Source organism: Aptenodytes patagonicus, chromosome 1 (assembly GCF_965638725.1).
Source record: "Aptenodytes patagonicus chromosome 1, bAptPat1.pri.cur, whole genome shotgun sequence".
Taxonomy (NCBI): Eukaryota; Metazoa; Chordata; class Aves; order Sphenisciformes; family Spheniscidae; genus Aptenodytes; species Aptenodytes patagonicus.
Genome location: NC_134949.1, coordinates 168,397,016 through 168,420,881, shown reverse-complemented (window position 1 = coordinate 168,420,881; position 23,866 = coordinate 168,397,016). Strand labels below are relative to the sequence as shown.

Genomic DNA, 23,866 nt, shown 5'->3' with positions numbered 1-23,866 from the left:
AGAAAAGCTCCTGACAAAACTGTGCCCAAGTCCACTTCTGGAAATCAGACTAATAATCACATATGACTCACTAGACAAAAAGATTTTCACTACTATTAGCAGACCCACATAGAAAACATGAAATTCTAACCTATCTTAACAATGAATACAGCATGTGTATTTTTCAATAAATTGTCTGTCCACATATTAATACATACTTTATGCAAAAAAATTAAGTTCTCCAAACTTACCAAATTATATAAATTGCGTCTAATCTGCTGTATAACTCCGGGAAATGCGGGCTTTAGCAGTTCCTGATAGCTTGCAGGCCATGTGCTATAGCTGTGATCTTGTTCTATGTTATTAACCCACTAAAAGAAAAAAGGCAGCCAGTTAAAAAACACATATTAAACATCGAGTAAAATACGTATGTATAAATAAAAATATTTTAAAACACATGGAGAGCCTGCAAAGAGTAAAATGTTTTATCTTCTTTTTAAAATAGTTACAGAAAATTGCTTCTAAAATTAATAATTTTTTTCTTTTCAGTCAAAGTATGCGGGGTTTTTATTTGCAGTACATAACTGTCGTGGTTTAACCTCAGTTGGCAACTGGGCACCACACAGCCACTCTCTCACTCTCCCCCGCTCCCCAGTGGGATGGGGGAGAGAATCGGAAGAGTAAAAGTGAGAAAACTTGTGGGTTGAAGTAAGAACAGTTTAATAATTGGAAAAAAAAATAGAATATACAAAGCAAATGATGCACAATGCAATTGCTCACCACCCGCCGACCCACGCCCAGCCAGATCCTGAGCAGTGGCCCCCCCGGCCAGCTCTCCCCAGTTTATGTACTGAGCATGACATCACATGGTATGGAATGTCCCTTGGGCCAGTTTGGGTCAGCTGTCCTGGCTGTGCCCCCTCCCAGCTTCTTGTGCACCTCCAGCCTCCTCAGTCGCTAGAGCATGGGAAGCTGAGAAGTCCTTGACTAGTGTAAGCACTGCTTAGCAACAACTAAAACATCGGTGTGTTATCAACATTATTCTCATCCTAAATCCAAAACACAGCACTGTACCAGCTACTAGGAAGGAAATTAACTCCATTCCAGCTGAAACCAGGACAATAATAAAACTAATAATGGATGGAAAAGGAAAAAAGCCCATTTGTACTCTATATCAGGATGTGAATACAACCATTTTTTCAAGTGTGGAAACTACTTTCACAATACAAAGGTCATAACAGCATATCACAGATATGTGTTTAACACAGCATAACCATCTCATAAGACAAATACAGTATTTATCTATAACCCACAGCAGCACTTTAGATATATCAGAATAACTAATTAATATATGGCCAATTTGTTCTTCTACTGTTTTCTGTGCAAGCCTGTCTATACTTGGCAAACAGAAGAATGAAATACGGTTCTTTCAGGTGAAGACAATTAGTATTTTAGTGCCTTTTCCAATGGCATATAACCTTTGTAATGAAAACTGTATAAAATTTGAAGAAGGGAAAAAAGTAGAGTCATTGGACAATTAGAAACAAAATATTTAAGTTGTCCACAATTCACTTATCATACTTGTAAAGTACATCTAGCAGTCTTGCATAATACAAAGATATTATGCAGCTAGAATAATTGCTGTGAAGTCAAATTCTACAGCTATGAGTGTGCAACTACTCTTACATAGATTCCTCTTTTCTTTTAAATATCCTACATCTTAAAATTTTAATAAGGTATTGGCTAGAGAAAATTACTCCTGAAATATATTGAAGAGATATCGCCCTCCAAAATATTTTAAACTGCTTGTCGATATATGGTCTTATGCCTAGTATTTCAATTACACTACAAAAAAAGACAGTCTCATACATAGCGTTATCAAATATGTAATCTTTAAATAAATAATTGTTTAATTACTTACTATTATTGAAGAGTGACGAATATCTAGTGCATAACTGTCATCTGTAGGATGTATATGCAACCTCATAAATTTACTCAGGATCTCCTCTTTGATTCCAAGTTCATGAAGGCCATGCATCACTTTTCCTTCCAGTTTAAGAGTCTCTAAGATACTTTTTTAGGAAGACAAAATGCATAATATCTACATAGAACTCTTGTCATGACATAAAAAGAAAAAATATTTCAAAGACTATTAATGTGAGCATTATTTTTAGTATTAAAAATAATGTTTATATTCTCCTGCAGTCAAATGTTTAAAACAAAATCGATTAATAACACTATATGTCTCCAACTTATTTCAAAACAGAATTATAACAGATTCTACAACTCTTTTGTTCATTCACATTTATTTTATATGAAGGAATTTCATCCATCTTTAGTAAGACGTGGCAGGACAGCAGAATGGAAGGTTCCTTGCTGCATTGTCCTGGCTGCGGCAGAAACCCAAGCAGGGGGTACCCTAAGAGGAAGCTTTGCAAGTGTGTAGAGAAGCAGGCAGCAAGTGATGGAGACACAGGCGAGCTGTAAGTCTGCATCACAGCAGAACCCTGAAAACAGCACGGAGGAAACACATAGCTACACCTCTAAAAGAAGACTCTTTCCCAGAAGACCCAACAGGACTCTGGAACATTTGTTGCAATCTGAAAATTCAGTATGAGAATGGAAACTAACCTGAAGTACTCATCAGCAGGCAAGATTTTACAAATGCCTTTATTTCTGTTTTGCTTCATTTTGAGTTTCCTCTATTCTGAAAGGTCTCTTCTAAAATACAGTGAAATTAAACCTAGCACTAGCATTAAAAAGTGCTATTAATATTTGCATCATTACCAAAAAAGATGCAATTGACTCCATTTCAAAACTCTGGCTGAGAAAAAAATTAGGTAAAAATTGCAACTATAAATGCTAAAACCAAGAAAGTTTAAGAATCTCCATGGAGGAGAAAAGAAGACATTTTGAGTTAATTAGAAACAGAAAATAAAAAATTGTAGACTCTGACAAATCATAGGAACATGAAAAAAACCTCAGTCTTGGCATCAGTATATTTACTGACAGTTTGCAGGCCACCAAAGATGATTTTGAAGTAGTCATGTCTGTCCTGCTGTTGACAACATACAGAAGAATGCAAGGGAAAATGTTTACAGTTTATGAGTGCTTGCATAAAAGAGGCAAGTCACACCCAAAATAATTATACTATAATTACACAAACTGGAAAAAGATTTCTTACACCAAAAAGCATATTAGTCCTGTATTAACAGAACTTATTATAAAACGTGGCCAGACACAGACTCACACGCATGCCAAAAATAACGCAAGGTGTTGTATATCTAAATTTAACACCTCAAATTTTTTGTAATTTTTAAGAAATAGGGACGTGAAAGCACTTAACTTACTTTTTATAAAGTGCTTTTCCCACCTTTTTATACATACATGTTGGATTCCTTCCATTTCCAAATTAATTTTACATGGTGAGTCATAAAATTGTAAGCAAATTAGAAAACTTATTCCAAGAGAAAATGCTGTTTTCAACTACTTATACAATGTTCATATTCAAAGCAAAACCACTGTAAAAGAGTATTCCCTCTACTGGAGCACTTCCTGGCCCCCAAAATGCAACAGATGAGATTATCTACCACCATGAACACGACTTCTCCAGTATTATTAGTAATTCTGTAATCTTCAAACAAAATGTACCATCCTACCTAAAAGGATCATGAAAATCCAGGTCAATGTGAAGGCCATTTAGAAATAAGCGTGCTTCTCCAGGTTGGAGTCCAAGTATTTCATGAAAATGCTAAAAAGTAAAAAGTACTGCTAACTTATTTAGGTATATGTCAACACTAACACACACACACACACACACCCCCTTTAAGTAATTCTGCAAAACAGACACATCAAATCTCTTTCACATAATTTCTTCTGTTAGCTGAGTGTTGTTGGTAAAAATATTGACAACATAGTTTTATGAGTGCTACTTAACAAACTTTCAATATACAAATACAAATGAAAATAGCTGATAATTCCTCCCGAAATAACCTACAGTGTCCCTGCCTGTACAAGGTAGAGACAAGGACACATTCTCAGTATCTGCCAACAGAAAGTGAAAATACACACACACACAAAAATATGGCTTGTAAGTTTTTTTTTAAAAATCACTCCTACATATCCATTCAACAAAAGTATACCTTATATGTGTCCTTCAGACCTCCACTTGAAACTAGCTTTCTCAATAGCTTAACATTTTTCACAATTCCAAAAAATGTTTAGTTGCAATTGTTATGGGGAATTGGGAAAAACAGACTAGAAACATAAAATCTCATCTAACAAAGGGACCTTGGAATAAACATAGATCAGAAAGGTATAGCACAGCATATCCTTGCTTTGCAAAGAAGAAAAAAAATCCACAATAAACAAATACAAGAGGAAGGAAGTATTTAGGGAGTAAAGTATGCCTTATAATTTTATTTCAGAGAGCTGTGAGGCACCACACTGCTCAGTCTATGGTGGCTGTAGAAAGATAAGTAACAGGAGCAACAGCAATAGTTTATTCCAACTTGCCCCATGAGGAGCAGTCAGACTTCCAGATCTGTCTTAATTCCCAACAGAGGAATGGAAAGCATGAAAAATATGCAGAAAAAAAAGCAAGCTGAGAAAGATATATTTTTTTCCCATTTAGCTCCCACTGGCTGAACAAAATAAGTGCGAACAAAAAACGCACTTTGAACAAAAGCACACTTAGAGCAAGCAACTCAGGCTGTGTATATTACTCCACCTATAAGCCTGTCACTGAACAAATGAGAGAAAAAAATGGGAAAACATTGAAAGTGATATTTCTTTAAAGTAGTGTGGTTACTTTCACACAGTTAAATGTAAGTAAACTCAAAACTAACTGGTTTGTGGCATTACGAGCGCAACCCCACATAAATGAGACAACAGTTTACTTGAAGCTCCTTGTAATCCAACAAATATGCATATTACTCATCATTCATTGAAAAGGTACCATATTCCTCAGTATATATAAACATTTTCACAACCCAAAGCAGGATGGAAATGTGTAATGGCACCTAATACCAGCATATGAAAGGCAGGGCTCTGCATGAAGGAAAAATGCAGCTGTGATAAACCTGAGCCTAAGACAGAAAGAATTTTTATGAAAGTCCAAAACCTGTCCTTGACCTTGAAAAACAGCTTTTGAAATTTGTAAATGTAATTTATTCTAATGGTGTAACCTGAACTTTGTAGTGCTTTCATTGCTTTTTTGTAGGTAGATTTACAAAAGAGTAATATAATTACTTATGCTTGTTATAAAGTATCTACATACATATACTCAAACTCAGATATAATGTGGAGAATATTGTGGATTTTGGAGGGGCTGCATCCCATTAATGCTAAGAAATAACCAGAAAGACTTTGTTTTTAAATTTAGTTAGCTATTATCTTTCCTGAAAATTTTAGTAGGCACCTAAAAATGGATGTCAGTGGGCTTTCAAAAATGAGGAGCCTAAATGCATGGCAGTAAGTTTCCTGTGGTCAGATAAGGAAAAAAAGAAAGAGAGAATTTAATTACTTTCCTAATTTATAAAACTCACTTTATTCCCAATCATATACTCATATAAATTACAGATTTTTTATTTTTTTTTATGTCCCAAAACTTGGTACAGAAGAGGAAGGACTTCTATCTTCTTTACAACTAACTGCTGCTTTGGATTACTCTGTCCCAAGTGCAGGACTTCATATTTATCTTTGTTAATCCTCATGCAACCATTAAAACAAAAACTAGAAGTATCAGCTGGTGTCTGACATTTACATTTTTCCTACCACAGCTTCACACAGAATTACACGCCCTCCCAAGGTCTCACTCTACACATCCCTTCTAAGCAGACAAAATTCATAGATGCCTGACAATGCCAAGTGCCCTTGCAGCAGGTGAAATTTCTGATCATTTTACCTACACATAGTTTGATCCTGAGACACAACCAAAACAGGCAGACGGGACAAAATTAAACAGCCAGGCACACAGTGATGTGACTCCTCTGCACCAGGCAGAGAAGCACCCAAAGTCCTAGGTATACCTGGAATTTTTCTGTAGTTAGCAAATCCAACTTGGATTACAGTTTTAATACCAGCGTTGCGCCACGAAGTACTGTGACCGCAGAAAAATCCCCCTTAATGCCACTGGACTCAAGGAGCAAACAATAAATATAAAGAGGATTACAGACTCAAGAAATCTTACCAGCATCCTTCAGGGCTCTTGCACAGATCTTGTGAGATCGGCTAGAACAGGCCCTCTCCTTGAAGCACTGAAATCAGCACTTAGGATAAGAGATCTCTTACCACTACTGAAAGCTTCCTGGTCATTCTTACAAGCCCAGAGACTCATGTAAACGCAGATACTGAGAAAGACTGCAACTGGCTGATGTAGGTCATAAAAATCCTAATACTAACTAAAATGAATGCAAGAACAATGAAAAAGTTATCAGCCACTGGGTATTGAAATGGGAGTCTAAAAGTTTTTCAAATCCTTCAGTACTGCAGTACGAAAAGAACTGAGCTGAATCAGAGCTGAGATTCGTTATACAATTTTGATGCTAGGCATTTGATTGTTCAGAAGAGCATCCATTTCCCGTAACAACTTTGGTGGAAGGAGTATTTAGGCATCCAAAACTAGAATTTAATGTTGATAATACTCATATAGTATTTTCTTGCTAAACTGTCAGCAAATTATTGCACTGGAAGTGGTGAGTTGTGTTTAATGAGATTTTATTTTTTCTTTTATCTACAGCAGTTCTTTGTCTATTTCTTAGTTAGGTATCAATTCATTACATCTAAATCATCACATGCCTTTCAACTTTTAATACCTTTATTTCCTCCCGTTGCATTTCCTATTCAACTTTCATTATCTTGAGAGGGAATCATCCAGTTACACACAGCATGAGATCATATCTCTCCTGCTGCTAGATGGATGTACTGCAGTTCAAGAACGCACATGCCAATTTATTGTGCTCTAGCAGCAGCGTTCAGGAAGTTTCCCTACTTTTCTTCAACAGATTTTAGCTTTTAGCTGTCTAAAGGCCTGTAGCCTTTAGACTACAAGTAGGATGTAGTACGAAATTTAAACTTAGTGTGATAGGTGCCTAAGATCCTCTTATAGTTAATGTATTTAATACAGTCATGGAATCATAGGAGTGATTCAGCTGACCAACCACATAGGTATCCAATGTAATTTGTTTCAGGATAAGGCATCTTGGACTGGAAAGTACGGGTCAGGCAGAAGGGAATGGATGTCCCAGGGGACCCGTCTGTCAGACCTGCGTGGCTATCTCTTGGATAGCCTGTGGCATCTCAAATGACATCAGAAATTCAAGTTTAGGCAACTCAATCATGCCCCACAACACAACCATTGAGTGAGCTAAATTGTTTTTGATGTCCATTGACTACATCTTCATTGTCATAACAGCAGTTTAGATACCATATAGATGTGCCTAAATGCAGACATCTTCATTTCAAACCAAATCTTAGTTACTTTTCCTAATCCCTATATTTAGTAATAACAGCCATTTTAGTTCCTGATATACCTTTACTTTTTCTGCATTTTGGGGTTTTTGATTAAGCAGTTGGTTTTGATTTTTGTGTTAACAGAGCTGCAATTTGAGAAAGACATTGTAAAGACTTTATCAAGAAACAAGGAAAAGTCCTGATACCAACACTCATACTCCGGAGAAACTATGACCATCAGGGCTTTGTTTTGCTTTATCCTGACTATAACCCTAACAACAAAGAGATACAGAAAATGCGTATCTCGGCTGTATACAGAAAGCAATGAAGCAGGGTGCAGATACTGATTTGCTCCCTTGAGCAAAAACTATGGGACTTCTCACTAGTGCAAGAAACAAGAGGCCTGCATAATGTTGAGCCCACTCTAAGATCTCTGTGAAAACCCAAGAATCGAACATGCACCCTGCACACAAGCAAGCTGAAGGGCTCAAGAAGGTGAACTGCTGGGATATGTGAAATGTATTCTCAATACACCAGTCCCACACGTAATCACTTATGGACAAAAAGAGCCCTATAAAATTGTTTGCATAACCGTTTACAAGGATGTAACACTTGAGCCTGTCACTGTGCAGGAAAATACTCAAGACTGGAAAACGTTACATTAGTTACATTAGTTTTGCACGGTGGAGAGCTCTAACACACTTAAGTGAAATTTTTGCAACAATGGAGATAACAAGCTCTTTATGAGAAGGCTGCATCTGTGCAACAGGGACATTGTTCACTTTCACTGTTTTGGAAGGTGGAAGAAACTGGAAAGGCATTCCCCTGGAGATACCAGTCTTGGCAAGGCAAGAGGAAAAGGCCTGAATGGATACAAAGCAAAATGATACATGGAAATGCTGCAGAAGTACAGGAGTGCCATAAGTAAGAAATAAATCCCTTTCACTACGGTGGTTGGTCAGTCTTAACTCCATATGAAAATATATGTTCTAAAGATCAAGATTAAGGACAGTGCTATGGATGTCATTTTATGTGACCAGTCCTAAAAGCATGGTGGTTAACATTTAATTTTAACACTCAACTTGAAAGAAAAAATCCAAACTCTGAACTGAGACAGGAAATACAACAGACGTCACGAACTCGACAAACACAAAGTGGCATCTCAGGAAACATCTCAAATCAGTCAAAATTACATGAACAATGATGCCTCATGTGATACAAGGCACAAGAGATGCAGTGCATCAAGGATGAAAATAAACCCACCATCTACCACAGACGATGTTCAAAATACCTTGCAGAATAGTTGCATGCATGACTAAAATTCAACACCAAAGCTCTAGAAAAATTAACTGATACCTATTTTGCTTTCACAGCACACAATTTATGACTGAACACAACACTCCATAAAAATTGTTTGTCCTTGCCTAATTCTGTAAAATCAAGAGAGGGAAGGGAAAAAGTACAAAGAACAGCAGAAAGTGAAAAATTTTAATTGAGTATTTCAATGTTATTTATTTAGTAAAAGACGTTTAGAACAATTAACTCTCTTCCTCTGATAGAAACCACGTGAAAGTTGCTACACTAACAAAAATCTCCTAAAGCAGTAATATGATAGTAACTCAAATGTCCACTTGAAGAAATAAAAACAAACCTTCTGATTTTCTTCTATTTCATTTTGCATCTTCTTGTCTACAAGCACTCTGGTCAGTGATCTGTAAAAATAAAATATTGGTATCACTCAACCACTGTATTTTAAAAAATGCATTAAATAATGAAATATGTATTTTAATACCATATCCAGTGCACTGTAATTGAAGAATGGTGCAATTAAGACTTAAAAAGAAGAGTAATGCAGTGTCATAAATATTTTATTTTCAAAACAAGTATTTTGTTCTGTGTTACTCTAGTAAACTCAGGTTTCAAATTTATGCTACGCTTTGTTGAAGTAATATTATCAGCATATTTTTTACCACTCTCAATCTTTCCTCTTGTTTTTTTCTGGAAAATAGCATGTATATTATAAAAAAGTAAGTTGTTTGATCATCTAAATTATTACCTAAATAAATACCATATTTGTATATTTTAAGTATATATATCTGTACCAGAAATAGTGTGGCCAGCAGGAGTAGGGAAGTGATCGTGCCCCTGTACTCGGCACTGGTGAGGCCGCACCTCAAATACTGTGTTCAGTTTTGGGCCCCTCACTACAAGAAGGACGTCGAGGTGCTGGAGCGTGTGCAGAGAAGGGCAACGAGGCTGGTGAGGGGTCTGGAGAACAAGTCTTATGAGGAGCGGCTGAGGGAACTGGGGTTGTTTAGCCTGGAGAAGAGGAGGCTGAGGGGAGACCTCATCGCTCTCTACAACTACCTGAAAGGAGGTTGTAGCGAGGTGGGTGTCGGTCTCTTCTCCCAAGTAACAAGCGATAGGACGAGAGGAAATGGCCTCAAGTTGCACCAGGAGAGGTTTAGATTGGACGTGAGGAAAAATGTCTTTACTGAAAGAGTGGTGAAACATTGGAACAGGCTGCCCAGGGAAGTGGTCGAGTCCCCATCCCTGGAAGTATTTAAAAGACGTGTAGATGCGGCACTTAGGGACATGGTTTAGTGGACATGGTGGTGTTGGGTGGACGGTTGGACTCGATGACCTTAGAGGTCTTTTCCAACCTTAATTATTCTATGATTCTGTGATTCTAAGTTAATGTTACTAACTCCATGCTACTCAACATTACAGCACAGGCGGCCAAGGATACAACTTGATGTTTTGGCCAAAGGCCAGGAAAATATGCAAAGAATGACCCCTTCAAAATTAGCTGAAATTAGAAGAGATTTACAGATTGAGACCCTTGAAAATGTTAAGTATTCACAGACAGTCAAAATTTTAGTTTCCTTAGTCATTCTACCTTTAGAAGGTAATCCACCGATTTGTCTTTTTTACCTTTCAAGAACATTGTGGAAGACTATTTTAACTTCCTCTGCCACAATGTATTCTATGTGAGGTTTATAATTACTAGGCTATCATAAAATACTCCCAGAGGCAAATTAATGTCTCCATGTTTTAAGAAACCCTAAACCATATTAACCTAAATCTGATTCTCCCAATAAATGCCAAAATAAATACTCTAGTTGCCTACATAAATATTTTTTTCAAAACATGATTGTACATGTTTTAGCAAATCTGTATGGGGCTTTAAGAAAAACTGGTCATCTTAAACCTGAAAGTTAACTAAACAGAGAATGATTCTACTAAGCCAACTTCAATACTTATAGATAAGCAGTTATTTAGTAATATAAATCCTCACCTGACCCCCAAAAGAAACTGATTTAGAATAGATCTTGCTAGTAAACTCCACATTTTTCACAATATGTCAGAAATAAGACATAAAATCAGTTTACTTTAAACAAATACTCAAGCTTTCCAGGTGATCAGAGACTACTTGTTAAGTACAAACAATATGATTTCCAAGCTTTGTTTATAAATACTACACAATTCATCACAGCTAAATACCCTTTTTCCATCCACCCCCTCTAAATATTCTGGCAGATTATTTTTGTTACTGTGAATCCCTTCTGGACCATGTGATGAAAGGGCAACAGAGGATCAAGAAGGAGCTGTATTTATACCAACCCATACTTGGTGAGCTTTCCCTGGCTCAAAATGTAACTCAAACTGTGATGTCAAAGACAGCACTAAAAAACAGTCAACATGGTTCAAATATATTATTATCAGTAGTCATTGGAGGATGAGCTTAATAACTTGCTTATTATTGTTCAACTAATCTAAACTTCTCATAAAGCTTTTATAATCATAATGCTAGGTACTCTCTATGCACATAAAGAATGTAGTAAGTGTATTCAATGCTAAGTAAATATATCTTATACTGTACTACTTTCTATGTTCACTAGTTTTGAAATAAAAATTGTAGAACAGAAAGCAAGAAACTATAAACATTTCTGTTGAAAAAGAAACATTGCTGATTAAGATTTTTAAAAAATATTAAAAGAAACTGTAAGTACAAAGACAAGAATATCTGAAGCCAAATTTAAATCTGGAAAAATGGAGGAGAAGGACTAGGAAAAAACATTATCAAGTCAGAAGTCTCAAAAGCTGACTACAGCTGTCCTGTCCTACAGGACACTGCTTTAAGAGACCTTCTACCAGCAACAGACATAATTCAGGAACACTACAGAACTTTTCTTATTAAAAGAACATCCGTAATTGATGGGAATTATTACTGAGAATTTACTTAGCCAACGAGCAAAACAGCTACTTAACAGAAGGACTCCATAGCAAGGTGGAAATTTAATGTGTGGCAGTACTACCACAACTATTATTCTGACTTCATAGCCATAGTTTTAGAGAGTCCTGAAGAAAAAAAATACTTTAGGGAAAAAAAAGCTCTGATTTTTATCTTGCTAAACTCAACATAGATAGTAGTAGGGTCTGCAACTCTCAAATCAAAGCTTCATTCTGCATACAGAGGTGGTAAAAACTGCACAGATAAAAAGAACAACCTAAATCTTTCCAAATAGCTTAGAGTAGTGGCAGAAACATAAAAAATGAATGTGAAAATAATAAAAAGGCAGAAAGGAGAAGACAAAGCTGGCCCAACCTTAGCAAGGAAGTAAAATACTTATCAGCAAAAGGTAAGCTTTACTGATAGCTTTTTTGTTAATAAGAAAGCAATACATTAAAGAATCGTTAACTAGTTCTTCATCTATGCACGGCAGTTGACGATGCAGGATTCTAGCAAGTTTTTAAGGAGAACGTGTGATGGTTAATCCTTGAGAAGGACACCCTAGGAATCTGAGGTAACAAGTATAAAAGTACCTGTGGAAGATATCTGTTAATTTTGAGTTCAATCATTTGTTCAATTTGTTCAGAGCTTCACAAAGTTTTATGCATATTTTTCTAAATATTAAGTGCTAAGGACTCACCAAAGAGAAACACTTTACTGTCTGAAAGTAAATGGATACTATTTATCATTCTACATGATGTAGGAATGTTCTTGTATGACCTTAAGGTTGTAACATTTTCTATCATATAATTTTATGCATCTTTATTCTTACTTGGAAGAACATGTAGCTATGTAGTACTGCATATCAAGGGAAAAAAGCAAATTTTTCACATGTTCATAATGTTAACATTCATGAATGATAAATGAATAGCAAGAAACAGAGTATTATAATTCTTATTATTGCATTCTTAAATAACAGATAATTATGACATGTACACAACAAACCAAAGACGAAAAATACCCTACAAAATGAATTACCAAAATGTCGCCATGACATATCGGTTGTTACACGGTCTACATCTGAAGACATTTTGTAAAATCTACCTCAGACTAACTTTTTCAACTGAAATACTGAGACACAAAAATGCAGGTTATAAACTAGAAAGTGAAAGAAACTTCCAGAGGAAAGTTCCATAAATGGAAGACCATTTTTTATAGTCTAAGGAACGCCTCAATTTTTAAGGAATGTATAATATTTAATTTTTATTTTCATAACGATAGTTCTAAAATTTTTATACAGCCTTTTCAAACCAAAAATTGCATAATGAAAAAATGGTTGTTTTCATATCTAAACTGTGTGAAATTTGAACAATTTAAAAATACTACTATTATAATGATCAGTTATCTATCTAAAGTGATTAAGCAATATCTTTTCATTTCCTGTTTATTCTAGGGGTTTTTTTCCAAACTAGTATTTTTGACTCAGCAGGTTAAGCATGATTAGATTATTAAGGAAATATATTTTGTGCAATGTTTTTACACAATGCCCTTTAAATTATTTAAATATTTGTAATCTCATGTTAAAAATAATATGCTAGATTAGCATATTAGAATAAATCATACAGGACAGGAACTGCAATTCTCCTTTTAATAATTCTGAAGTCTTCTTATACTTTTACCCATAAAAATAAATTGTTTGAAGAGTAGGTAAATTGTACTTTAATGCCACAAATACACGGCGGGAGTCGGAGTGGGATGTAACAATTTAATGACTTTTTAAATCGATGATTTAAATGTCACCTAGCATACTTCAAACTGACTTTTTCCTGTCCTTTAAGGAACAGAACTGGCCTTGCAGTTCAACATTATGTACGTTTCCACTATCTTATAAAGGAAAGCTGCATTTTCTGATTGCTAATCTATGTGTAAACTTGTACCTTACTATTTCATAATAATTATGCTTCAGACATTTTAAAAGTTATTTTTCTTCCTTGAAACAAGATGTTACAAAGGTAACTTTTCCATTACAGTGTACATTTTCTCTAACAGAAAATCAGAGATGACAATGAAACACTGTGATAATTAAACAAGAGTTGTAAAATGTGAAAGCACGCTGAGTTAAGAATCCTATTTAGCATCATATTTAAGCCAGTAATTAAAGCAAATATTGCTGATAGGATTACATGAAGAACTTACTAAATAAAAAGAAAAGCATTTCTCAATTACAATACAATTGGCTTACAGGAAGAGCAATTTTTAATTTTAGTACAGAGGAAAATGTTATTCATTTATTTAATATTTATCTTGATCTTTTACTAAGTAATCTGTTATGGGAGACAGATCTTCCCCAGTAAGAACACTAATATACAGTAGTCAGGGCCCAATCTTGTCAGCAATGTTGTGCTTAGAACGAATGTGGGTGGATCCCCTACGAAATTTATTAATAGAATTTTGCCTCTTCCTACTGTGAACAGATCTGCTATTAATTCAACAGAATTTTCCACCTGGGAAAATATCATTCCAGTAAAAGCCGGGAGGACTAGTCATTCAGCCAAAAGTGCCTGAAGGATTAGGATGCCTTCATGGCATCTCCTGCATCAGACAGGAAACATTTAAGAGACCCATCATGAGCTCTCCCAGGAGTTATTTTCTACTCAATGAAATTGCCTGGAATCCATCTAGCAAGCTGTAAAACATGAATATCTGACTGCAGGATTTGGATATAGATCTCTATTACTGTCATTAAATTCAAATGCAAACATAAAAACAGTATTTGAAAAACAAGTTTAAGTATCATACCTGGCTCTTATTGGGAAGTTCTGAGCTATGTCTTTCATTACCTTTAAGGCATCATAAACAGGGGTAGACATAATTCGAGCAGCTGCTTGAAAACTAAGATCTGGAAGGAAAAAAAAAAAAAAAATCACTGGGAATATCACTCTCAATCAATAAGGCCTACCAATCAGAAAACTGTTCCATATACGCACTCTCACTATTAACATTTTTTATGTTTCAATTATACATTGTAAAAGATTATGAAGTAACAATATATAAAGGTTGAAAAGACGGGCACTTAAAAGTTAGAAATACTAAATTCAGGCTTTCCTACAGAATTCTGCTTGGCCGTCTTGAGCATACACATAGTACATGTAATTTTTAAGTTTACAAAAACACACTGAAAAAAGAAGACAACTCATCACGTGGTATTATGCCAGCATCACAAGGGTACCATGCTCAAACCTAGACACACACCAACACGCAGACACCCATAACTGCAGTAAAGAATAAGATCTTTCCAGCTCCAGGACTTCACAAGATTTTCAGAGAACAGATATATTAAATGTAGAAGGCTGTATTGAGCATGTGAGGTGTACAATTTTCAAGAGTAGCAGCAATTTCACAGGTAGAAAAAATGGAGACTTATGAAAGAAAGGCCAATCTACTGTCAAATTTCAGTTCTCCTAAGTGTCTAGCACAATTTTTAAAGGGATCTCATTTTTCTCTCTATGCTTTTTCTCAGAATGAAGTAAATTTTCATATATCAGGACAGTTTATAATTCATTTGCCTATCCACTGGAAAAACAACAATGGAATTCAGTTAGCCTTCTCTGGTGCCTAACCTGGGTGTGACAAATCTTGGCACATGAGACTGGGGAAAAACCAATTTTGGTACCAATAGGGTAAGGCAATAATATACTAGGTGCTTCCATGTACTTTGGATACAATCTGCCTAACTACCTCAGGGCAATGATGCTTTTTCCTCATAATCTGCTAGTTAAGACATCTGAAGGCCTTGGGTTATTCAGTTTGAGGAAAGCTGATGCCACATATAGTAAAAAGTGCCAGGCAGAAAGTCATAGAGGATGCTGCCTAGTAGAAATTTGCACCATCTTTTTAAAGCAATTAGGAATAAAAAAAAGGCTGAAGAAAAGAGAATAGCACACACTCCTAGTTTAGCCTGATAAGGTACACCTTGGCTGGGAAAAAAGGTGAGTTTGAGAGTATACAAAAAGTATAGAGAGATCACCATTTTCAAAAAGAACATTTCAGATCCCTTTCAACAGCCACACAAGCTGTGATCAGGTGAAGCAATACCCAATTGCTGCTGTTACTACAGATAATGATGCCTCACCTGCTGGGCACTTAGGACATATACTTAAAATCCTTCATAAATTGTTAATCATTTCCATTTTATGCTGAACAGCTAGAGTATGAATATTCAAATCCCACTGAGGCAAACTGACATGTCTTTTTACCTTCTTGGTTATCTCTGGTCAGGGACTGTCACTTACAGTGTTCCCCTTGCCGCACCCTAACACAGCTGAGAGCCCAGTGTAGGGCACCTTGGGGAAAAGATGATCCCGAGCTTAAAGCAAATCTCAAGTATGCTTTGAAAGCTAACGAAGCACTAGAGATCAAGAGGCTGTTCACACAGATGAAAGAATAAGTTATTAAAGGGAATACCACATTGGGACTCTGTACATCATTTTTCACTATGAATAGTAAATCTAATTACTTACCTAAAACACAAAGGCTCTTGAAAGACAGCTCTTGAATGGTGTTTAGGGTCATTTATAAATAGAAGCATGCCCTATAGCTGAAGGAGTTTTGGTTAAATTTAGTTAAATTTTTACTTGGAAGCTAATTAAAGGAAATCAGAGAGTAGCCAAGCCATTAACTCAGCCACTATAATTAGTCATTAAGAATGAACTAGAGAAAGCACCCAGTCGTGTCAGGAGTATCAAAACAACTGCACCATACAAAGAGGGGGCTGAAGACCCCTGTCTGAAAAGGCCCTGAATATACTTATCACAAGCCAGTACCAGTCTTCCTGGCACTGAACAAACAGCATCCCAACGCTTAACTACTTTCAACGCTGCCATGGTTTAACCTCAGTTGGCAACTGAGCACCACACAGCCGCTCGCTCACTCCCCCCACCCCAGTGGGATGGGGGAGAGAATTGGAAGAGTAGAAGTGAGAAAACTCGTGGGTTGAGATAAAAACAGTTTAATAATTGAAATATAGTAATAATTATTATAATAATTATAATGATAATATACAAAACAAGTGATGCACAATGCAATTGCTCACCACCCGCTGACCCATGCCCATCCAGTCCTCAAACAGTGGCCCCCCTGGCCAGCTTTCCCCAGTTTATGTACTGAGCATGACGTCACACGGTATGGAATGTCCCTTTGGCCAGTTTGGGTCAGCTGTCCTGGCTGTGCCCCCTCCCAGCTTCTTGTGCACCCCCAGCCTTCTCAGTCAGTAGAGCATGGGAAGTTGAGAAGTCCTTGACTAGTGTAAGCACTGCTTAGCAACAGCTAAAACATCGGTGCGTTATCAACATTATTCTCATCCTAAATCCAAAACACAGCACTGTACCAGCTACTAGGAAGAAAATTAACTCTATCCCAGCCGAAACCAGGACAAACACTGTATGAACTGTTTGCTTGGGGAGCAGCACCAATTTCATTTTTTATTTATACAGCCATGACACCGCAGAAAAGACCACGACTAAATAGAGACCTTGTACTAGCTTTTGAAGGTAGACACTAAAGGGATCAAAGTTTCACAGCTGCTTCTGCTTGAACATCAACAGAATGGTATTCAATCATCTAAAAAAAGAAAATTTAAATAGACAAAAAGAGAATTTTCTTTTTATTTGCACAGTGGATTTCTTAGGAGAACTGAAATGCAACGTTTTTCGATTTTTTTTTAAATTTTGGACCAAGATAAATCCTGCAGCTGAAGGATTGGTAAAAGTTCATTGGTAAAAGAATGCAAGTGAACTACAAGTATCTCAAATAGCTAGTTTCAGACTGGATACTGCTAGCAAGCTCTGTAACAGTCAGGGTCCCAAAAAGAAACTGAAGTTCAGATGATTGCTCAGTCTCCTTCATTGCACTCGTATAAAGGTAAATCAGTTTTGATCAGGTTATCCTCTAAAACTGAAGAATGTAACAGGCAAAATTTAGTTGCCTAAACTTAAGTGTCATCACATTTTAGGGACCTATTTTAGAGTGATTTATAATTTCATTCAAGCTACAGAATGTCCCGCAGGTCATCAGCACAGAAGCCATTTAGAAATAACTGCTATATAGTTGTTCTCCTTTTCCACAGGAAAGCTTTTAAAAGCATGTTCTTGCATTTGATGTTATACTAAAAAATGTATCCATGTGAACTCCAGTGCACTGACAGAAGTTAGGATTTATAAATTAAAGAAAACAAACTGTCTTAACCTGTATTTCGTCCCGACTCAACAGTCATGTCAAAATGATATTTTTTGCCTGACCTCTCAAAAAAATACTAAAATTTAAATTTAGTTAAATTAAAACTAAATTTAACATCCGAGATAACACATCAGGCAGAAAACCGGGCAATATAACTTCTGTCATTAAAGTCAGTAAAGCCAGTTATGATTCTCCATCTTATAAAATGACTTCCATGCTCCTTTAATTTCTAGCACATAATACTAGGACAAGATACCAACACATTCTTTTAAAATACTTGATATAATACTGCCCCTTTTTATGAAACCATATGTCTCTTTTTAAAAGAAGCTTTTACCATAATGTTGATACATCACCATAACAAAGGAAAATTAGAGAGAGTACTGTGTTAATTCAGAAAAATGCAACACATACCCTGTAGCTCCCAAACCTTCAGCGGTTCCATGTTGTTAGTAGTTTCAATTAGATGTTTTTTAAACTCTTTCAGATTATTTTTCAGATCAGGATGCATCTGTCTACAATAAAACATTTAAAAAAAAAAAAGGCAAAATCAATTACATCCATCTACGTCTGCTTTTATCCACAATATTGCTCACAGTTAATACTGTATCTTTAGGATAACAAGGAAGAATTAAAATTTTAATTCATTCTTAAAACAAAAATGAGATTTGGGGTGAGAAGAGGGGATTTCTGAGGACTAAAAACCAGTTAATTACAAGAAGGAGTTCATTTGTTTTGTAGTGATCTGTCTCAAACCCTGTCACATAAATTTTGATGGAATAAATGAACTCAAAGATTAAATAGTATTAACACACAATACAGGTAACTGTATAGTTAGTTTACTATAGCATAATGTATACCTAACTGTATACTAACTGTACTATAGATTAACTGCAACTGTACACAGTTTGTTGTGTTACCTACAAAAGATATAGGCAAGACAATGTGGGAACTTCTTTTATAAATTAACATCACTGACAAAATCAAGCTACTGAGCACACAGATCACTAGCCAGACCTGAAGAAGAGCATGGTGCCCAAAAGCCTGGCTAGTGTTTTTGGAAACATAATTGGGCAAAGAAGTTTTGAGGGCAAAGACTTCAGCCTGCTACAAGACACCCTCGAACATCAAACAATCTCCATCAGATTTCTAAAGATTCTTCTACTTAGAAGTATTGAACAAGAAGCAAGAAGTAGCTAAAAAAGAGACACCTAAAGCATTAAGACTTTAAGTTCTGTAATATTTCATATTTTATTTTAGATATCAAGAAGTTTCACAAGGAATCCCTCCCTCCTCATTTTTTAGCTGTTGGATTATATTAACCATTGTTCTTTATAGAAAAATAAAAATATCACTGACGAAGACTGTTGTTCTGGAATTAAAATATAGTCCATGTTCCTCAAAGAAAGCATACTCAACTGAAAAGGGAAGCAAAGACAGAAAATTCCTTTTTTCCTACTTGTAACATAGACCTAGAAATGACAAACATAATTTGTACTCGTAGAAATACCTCTATGAAGTAGCAAACTCTTAACTAGTTTTGAGCTCTTTAATTTTTACTGCCTTCTTTGCAAATTTACCTTGATGGTACATGTATTTTTTTTCGTGTTCAGACCTTCAATTCTTCTGTGAATGAAAGACAAGGGACAAATAAGACCTAGCCACAAGCCACAACCAAGATCTATTATTGATGCTTGGTCCCTCATTTCTCTTGTTCACTTATGCTATGGTCAACGTAGACACAAAATCGAACACACGCAAAGCCAAGTGAAAAAAAGCTATCCTTCTCTGGATACATATCATGATGTAGGATTGAATTATGTTAATTTGCACAATCAAATAGTTATATTTCTAAGGCGTTATGTCTTCTGTTTACATTCATAACTATTTCACAGCTGAGAAAAGTATAACCTTTGACATGGCTATAACTGAGGGACAATTTACAGATTACTGAAACATCTTTCATCTCCAGTATGAAAAGGAGAAGAAAAAAATATGAGTCTAGAAACAATGTCAAAGTCTAAGTAATTATCTGACAGCTTCACAAATTAGTCACAGTGCAACATCAAGAACTTAAGTATAGCTAAACCTAGCACAATCCAAGAAGAAAAAAAGCTCAGATAAAGATATGACATAAGCATTTGGTATTACCTGCTGTGGAAGGTCTCTTATTACATAAGTGAAACAACAAGGAAGCCTGTAGACCTGGGTGCACTTCTATCTCAATGTGTTTACTTTAAAAAAGGCAGAAAGGGGATGGGTTCTCGAGAATTTAGACAGCATTAGCAGCTCTGAACTCTGAAAGACTTACAGATTGGTGAGAATATCTACAAACAAGTTTACTTTTGCTTTAAATAATAAGAGAGAGAATGACACTATAGAAGACCCACACTCTTGAGTTTCTTGTTGAAGAAAAAAACAGGATTTACGATTCACTGCATGGATCTGTTACAGGAAAAGAGAAGCACTTTTGATGACTGCAACCATGAAATGAATCCATCAATGGAGGACTGGAAGGAGCCCTCGATAGGGTAGCATCCAATTTCATCTAACAGATCATAACTTGGAGATAAAAGAGTTCCTGCTGGAACAGAACACAAATTCACAAACTCCAAAATAAGACAACATCTATAATAAGCATATCTTCCAAGAAATATCACTCCTTAACTCTAAGAAATGAATGACTACCCATCTTAAAAACACCTTATGTAGCTACAACACATGGGTTTGGATTTGTTGTGCTACTACCTGCATTTTGAAAACCAACATTTTGATTCTAATTATCTGAAAACAGAAGTAGCAGCAACAATTTACTGTAGATACAAACATGAAAACACGGTGTTCTAAGGTTTTGTGACTGTCGCCCAGAGGGAATTTTTTTACTTTAAAAACAGTTTACTGTACACATTCTAAGAGAATCAGAAAACTAAAAGCAATACATTGAAATGAACAGAATAAACAACTGTTGCATCTTTACATTCACAAGACATACACCAAAAAATTAATCAGAATTTTCACCATTTGCAAATAAAGTAATTTCCAACATAAATCTCGCTTCTTCTATAAAAAAAAAATTTTTTTTGGTTCAGGTTCCAGAAACAAATGCAGAAGTTTAATTATAACTTATATCAACTCACTTTAATATGCCAAAGAGAAATCCTTGGACATCACTTTCCTCCTCCTCCTCCTCATCTTCCTCTTCTTTTGTCTCATTTGCTCCTGAACACATAGTACACGTAGACAAGATAAACCAAGAAAGTTACTCATGTTATGTTCTTATGAACTATAAAATGGTTAACAGAAACATACAATCAGAAAGTTGTCATTCCCAGATGTAATTTCAATTAGATTTATTCATATTTTGGCATCAGAATGAATCACTTTACAGAACTTAGCAACATTCAAATTAATTTTTAAATATAATTCATCCAATGGTTACATTTTTTATATAAATGAAATTGATATGGTTAAATAGTTCACTTCCCAAAATAGCCATTTCTCAGTTTGATTAAATGGTAAGGCATAACTCTTATCAGCCAACTACTACCAAATTTATGCTTGAAAAGCATGATGACTTTAAAGTGCTTGAATCTCCAGCTAGCATTTGATGTAAGTCAGAGATCAGTTTCTTTCCCTTAAAAAATTTAAACTATTTTTGACGTGATTCAAAGGCTATTAAACCTTAGTCTTACCAAAGAGAGTTACCTAACTTTCTTTATGTCTTGTAAATGTCCACGCAAAGTAATTCCTCTGTATCAGAATGCTATAGCTACCACTTTCTGTGGTAAATGTCTCATTTCAACACGTAGTACCATACACTGGTACCAAATTCTACGATACAACACATCTTTCCTACACAAGAGCGTGAAAGTATTTCCACATAAATTCAGAAAAAAACCCCTCACCCCTGACACACTAATGTGTAGATACTGTAGTAATTAGCATATTAGAGATGCCAACAAACATAAAGTAATTGAAGAACAAAGGTTAAACAATCTTATCCTTATTGAAAGGAAGTAGAATGGGTTATGTTTTGAAGAGCCACAGAAAACAACAATTAGAGTTTAGGTAATGAACTATATCCTAAGCACAGCTGTTTACAAATGCTTGCATATATTTTGATGTCTTAGTTCCCAATGCCTGAGACTTCCTTCCGTAAAAAGAAATTAAGTATAACCTTCAAAACATTACTGACTTTATAACTGAAGATTATAACATATTTCAATAGTATCTCCAACAAGATATCATAAATAAATAAAAAACCCCACATACCTTTAACCTGTGTGTCATCTACTGCTTTATATTCTGTGCTCTTTATTGCAAGTTCTACACCATATCCAGATAAATACATTTTTCTGGAACTTGTTTTCTGTTTGATGATATTATTTTAACAGAACAAAGAAATATAACTTAAAAAAACTGTATTTACAGGAGATTAACAATATCTAATACTGTAACTTTAAAATGTTGTGACAGTCATAACTTAAAATCATCTTTCAATTTATGAGTCAAAGTACAAAATGCTACACCAAACAAATTACAAGAGTCATGTAAGGCATACTGACAGTCCATTGAGAAGGTGTGTAACGGAAAGTAAGGACTTCCTTTATCTCCTGCAGACCACAGAAAGTCTGTGTCAAAATTGTAGTCCTTTCACATAATATTAGAAGAAGGACTAGAACAGGCAGAGCTGGTAGCACCCTATACAATTATTGATGCCTTACAATTCGCATTTTAAACTGTATTCATTTCTTTGTAATTTTGCCAGACTTTCAGCATGTTAGGAGGAAATTCTCTATTTCTGCATCAGACTGATTCTTTAAAAAAGTTTTGACAAAAGAGTTAATCACTTTCTGCAAGGAGGATTAAGAAAATGTATTAAAGTATCACTGCTAAAAATAGATTGCCACTTATTAAAAACAAACAAGTATTTTTAACTTTGGAGTGGAAGTTTGACATTCAATAGTGTAATTACTCAGAGCATACTTATTTCTGTAACTGTGCTCTAATTTGCTATATGAAAATCCCCTTTCCAAAATGCAATTTGCACATGCACAGCAGCAATTTCGTGAGAGCCTTTCAGCTTTAGCTTGCTCTTTTTAAGAATCATTCTCTATTGAGAATCCTCCAGCCCACAACTGAAAACCCAGCAGGGCTGGGGGTTTTCTCTGTTGGTCCTCTAAGCAAGTCTCAAGGCAGAGAGAGCACTGCGCTCTCTAAGCAGTCTCAGTGATACTGGCAAAAAAGATGACTGCAGAAAGACTGTACCTCTTCTGCTCTCAATGCTCCCTCTTCTGGCATTTAATGTAAAAAAGGAGGGAGAATCCGTCTCAGTGGGAACCAAAGAATAAAAATGGAGGTTGTGAGGAAGGAGGAAAAGGGAAGAGCAATCTGAAGAGAGAAAAAGTGCAGGAAGGAAGACAACACGCATTTGGGGGGACCGTGGTGCATAAGCCGGTCAGAGCAAGGAGACTGTAGGCATTTAATTGAAATAAAAGTGCATAAAAGAACATAAAATTCAGTAAAAACTATACCCCCCACAACTTAGAATTTAAGACTGGTTTCCTCAAGTTCTCTACTTTATTACTGTGAGCAAACAACTCTAAGTCATCTGCAAACTATGGATCTCATCTCCCCGAAATGCCTGGTTTACACAGCAACCTCTCATTCCATCAGATTATTCTTGCATTAGCCACACTATTTAAGAGCTGTACTTTGAATATAAATTACAAAAACCTTCCAATAACCAAAACTGGGGACAGTATAGTTCCATATACTGGTATTTGTCTTGTTTTGTTTCAGGGAGAAGAGTAAGTTAAGAAAAGCATTCAGAAACATTATGTTTAAAATACTGACACTATGAAACGCAAGTGTCGAAAAACTGGTCAATGATGTTGACTGTGATAGCCCATGCTGCCATACTACAATGAACATATGAGATTATACTAAGAATATATAAAATTATAA

At 35.6% G+C, this 23,866-nt stretch overlaps 1 protein-coding gene across 1 annotated transcript in view; it reads right to left on the bottom strand.

The window, feature by feature from the left end:
* Positions 1-23,866, bottom strand: part of UGGT2 (UDP-glucose glycoprotein glucosyltransferase 2) — a 99,702-nt gene that overhangs the window by 59,720 nt on the left and 16,116 nt on the right. The window contains exons 6-13 of the mRNA XM_076362103.1: positions 22,172-22,268; positions 21,037-21,118; positions 18,314-18,414; positions 14,465-14,564; positions 9,083-9,143; positions 3,639-3,730; positions 1,901-2,051; positions 231-350 (exon numbers count right to left, since the gene is read on the bottom strand). Coding sequence (XP_076218218.1) covers positions 231-350; positions 1,901-2,051; positions 3,639-3,730; positions 9,083-9,143; positions 14,465-14,564; positions 18,314-18,414; positions 21,037-21,118; positions 22,172-22,268 — 804 coding nt within the window. The remainder of the gene's footprint in view (positions 1-230; positions 351-1,900; positions 2,052-3,638; positions 3,731-9,082; positions 9,144-14,464; positions 14,565-18,313; positions 18,415-21,036; positions 21,119-22,171; positions 22,269-23,866) is intronic.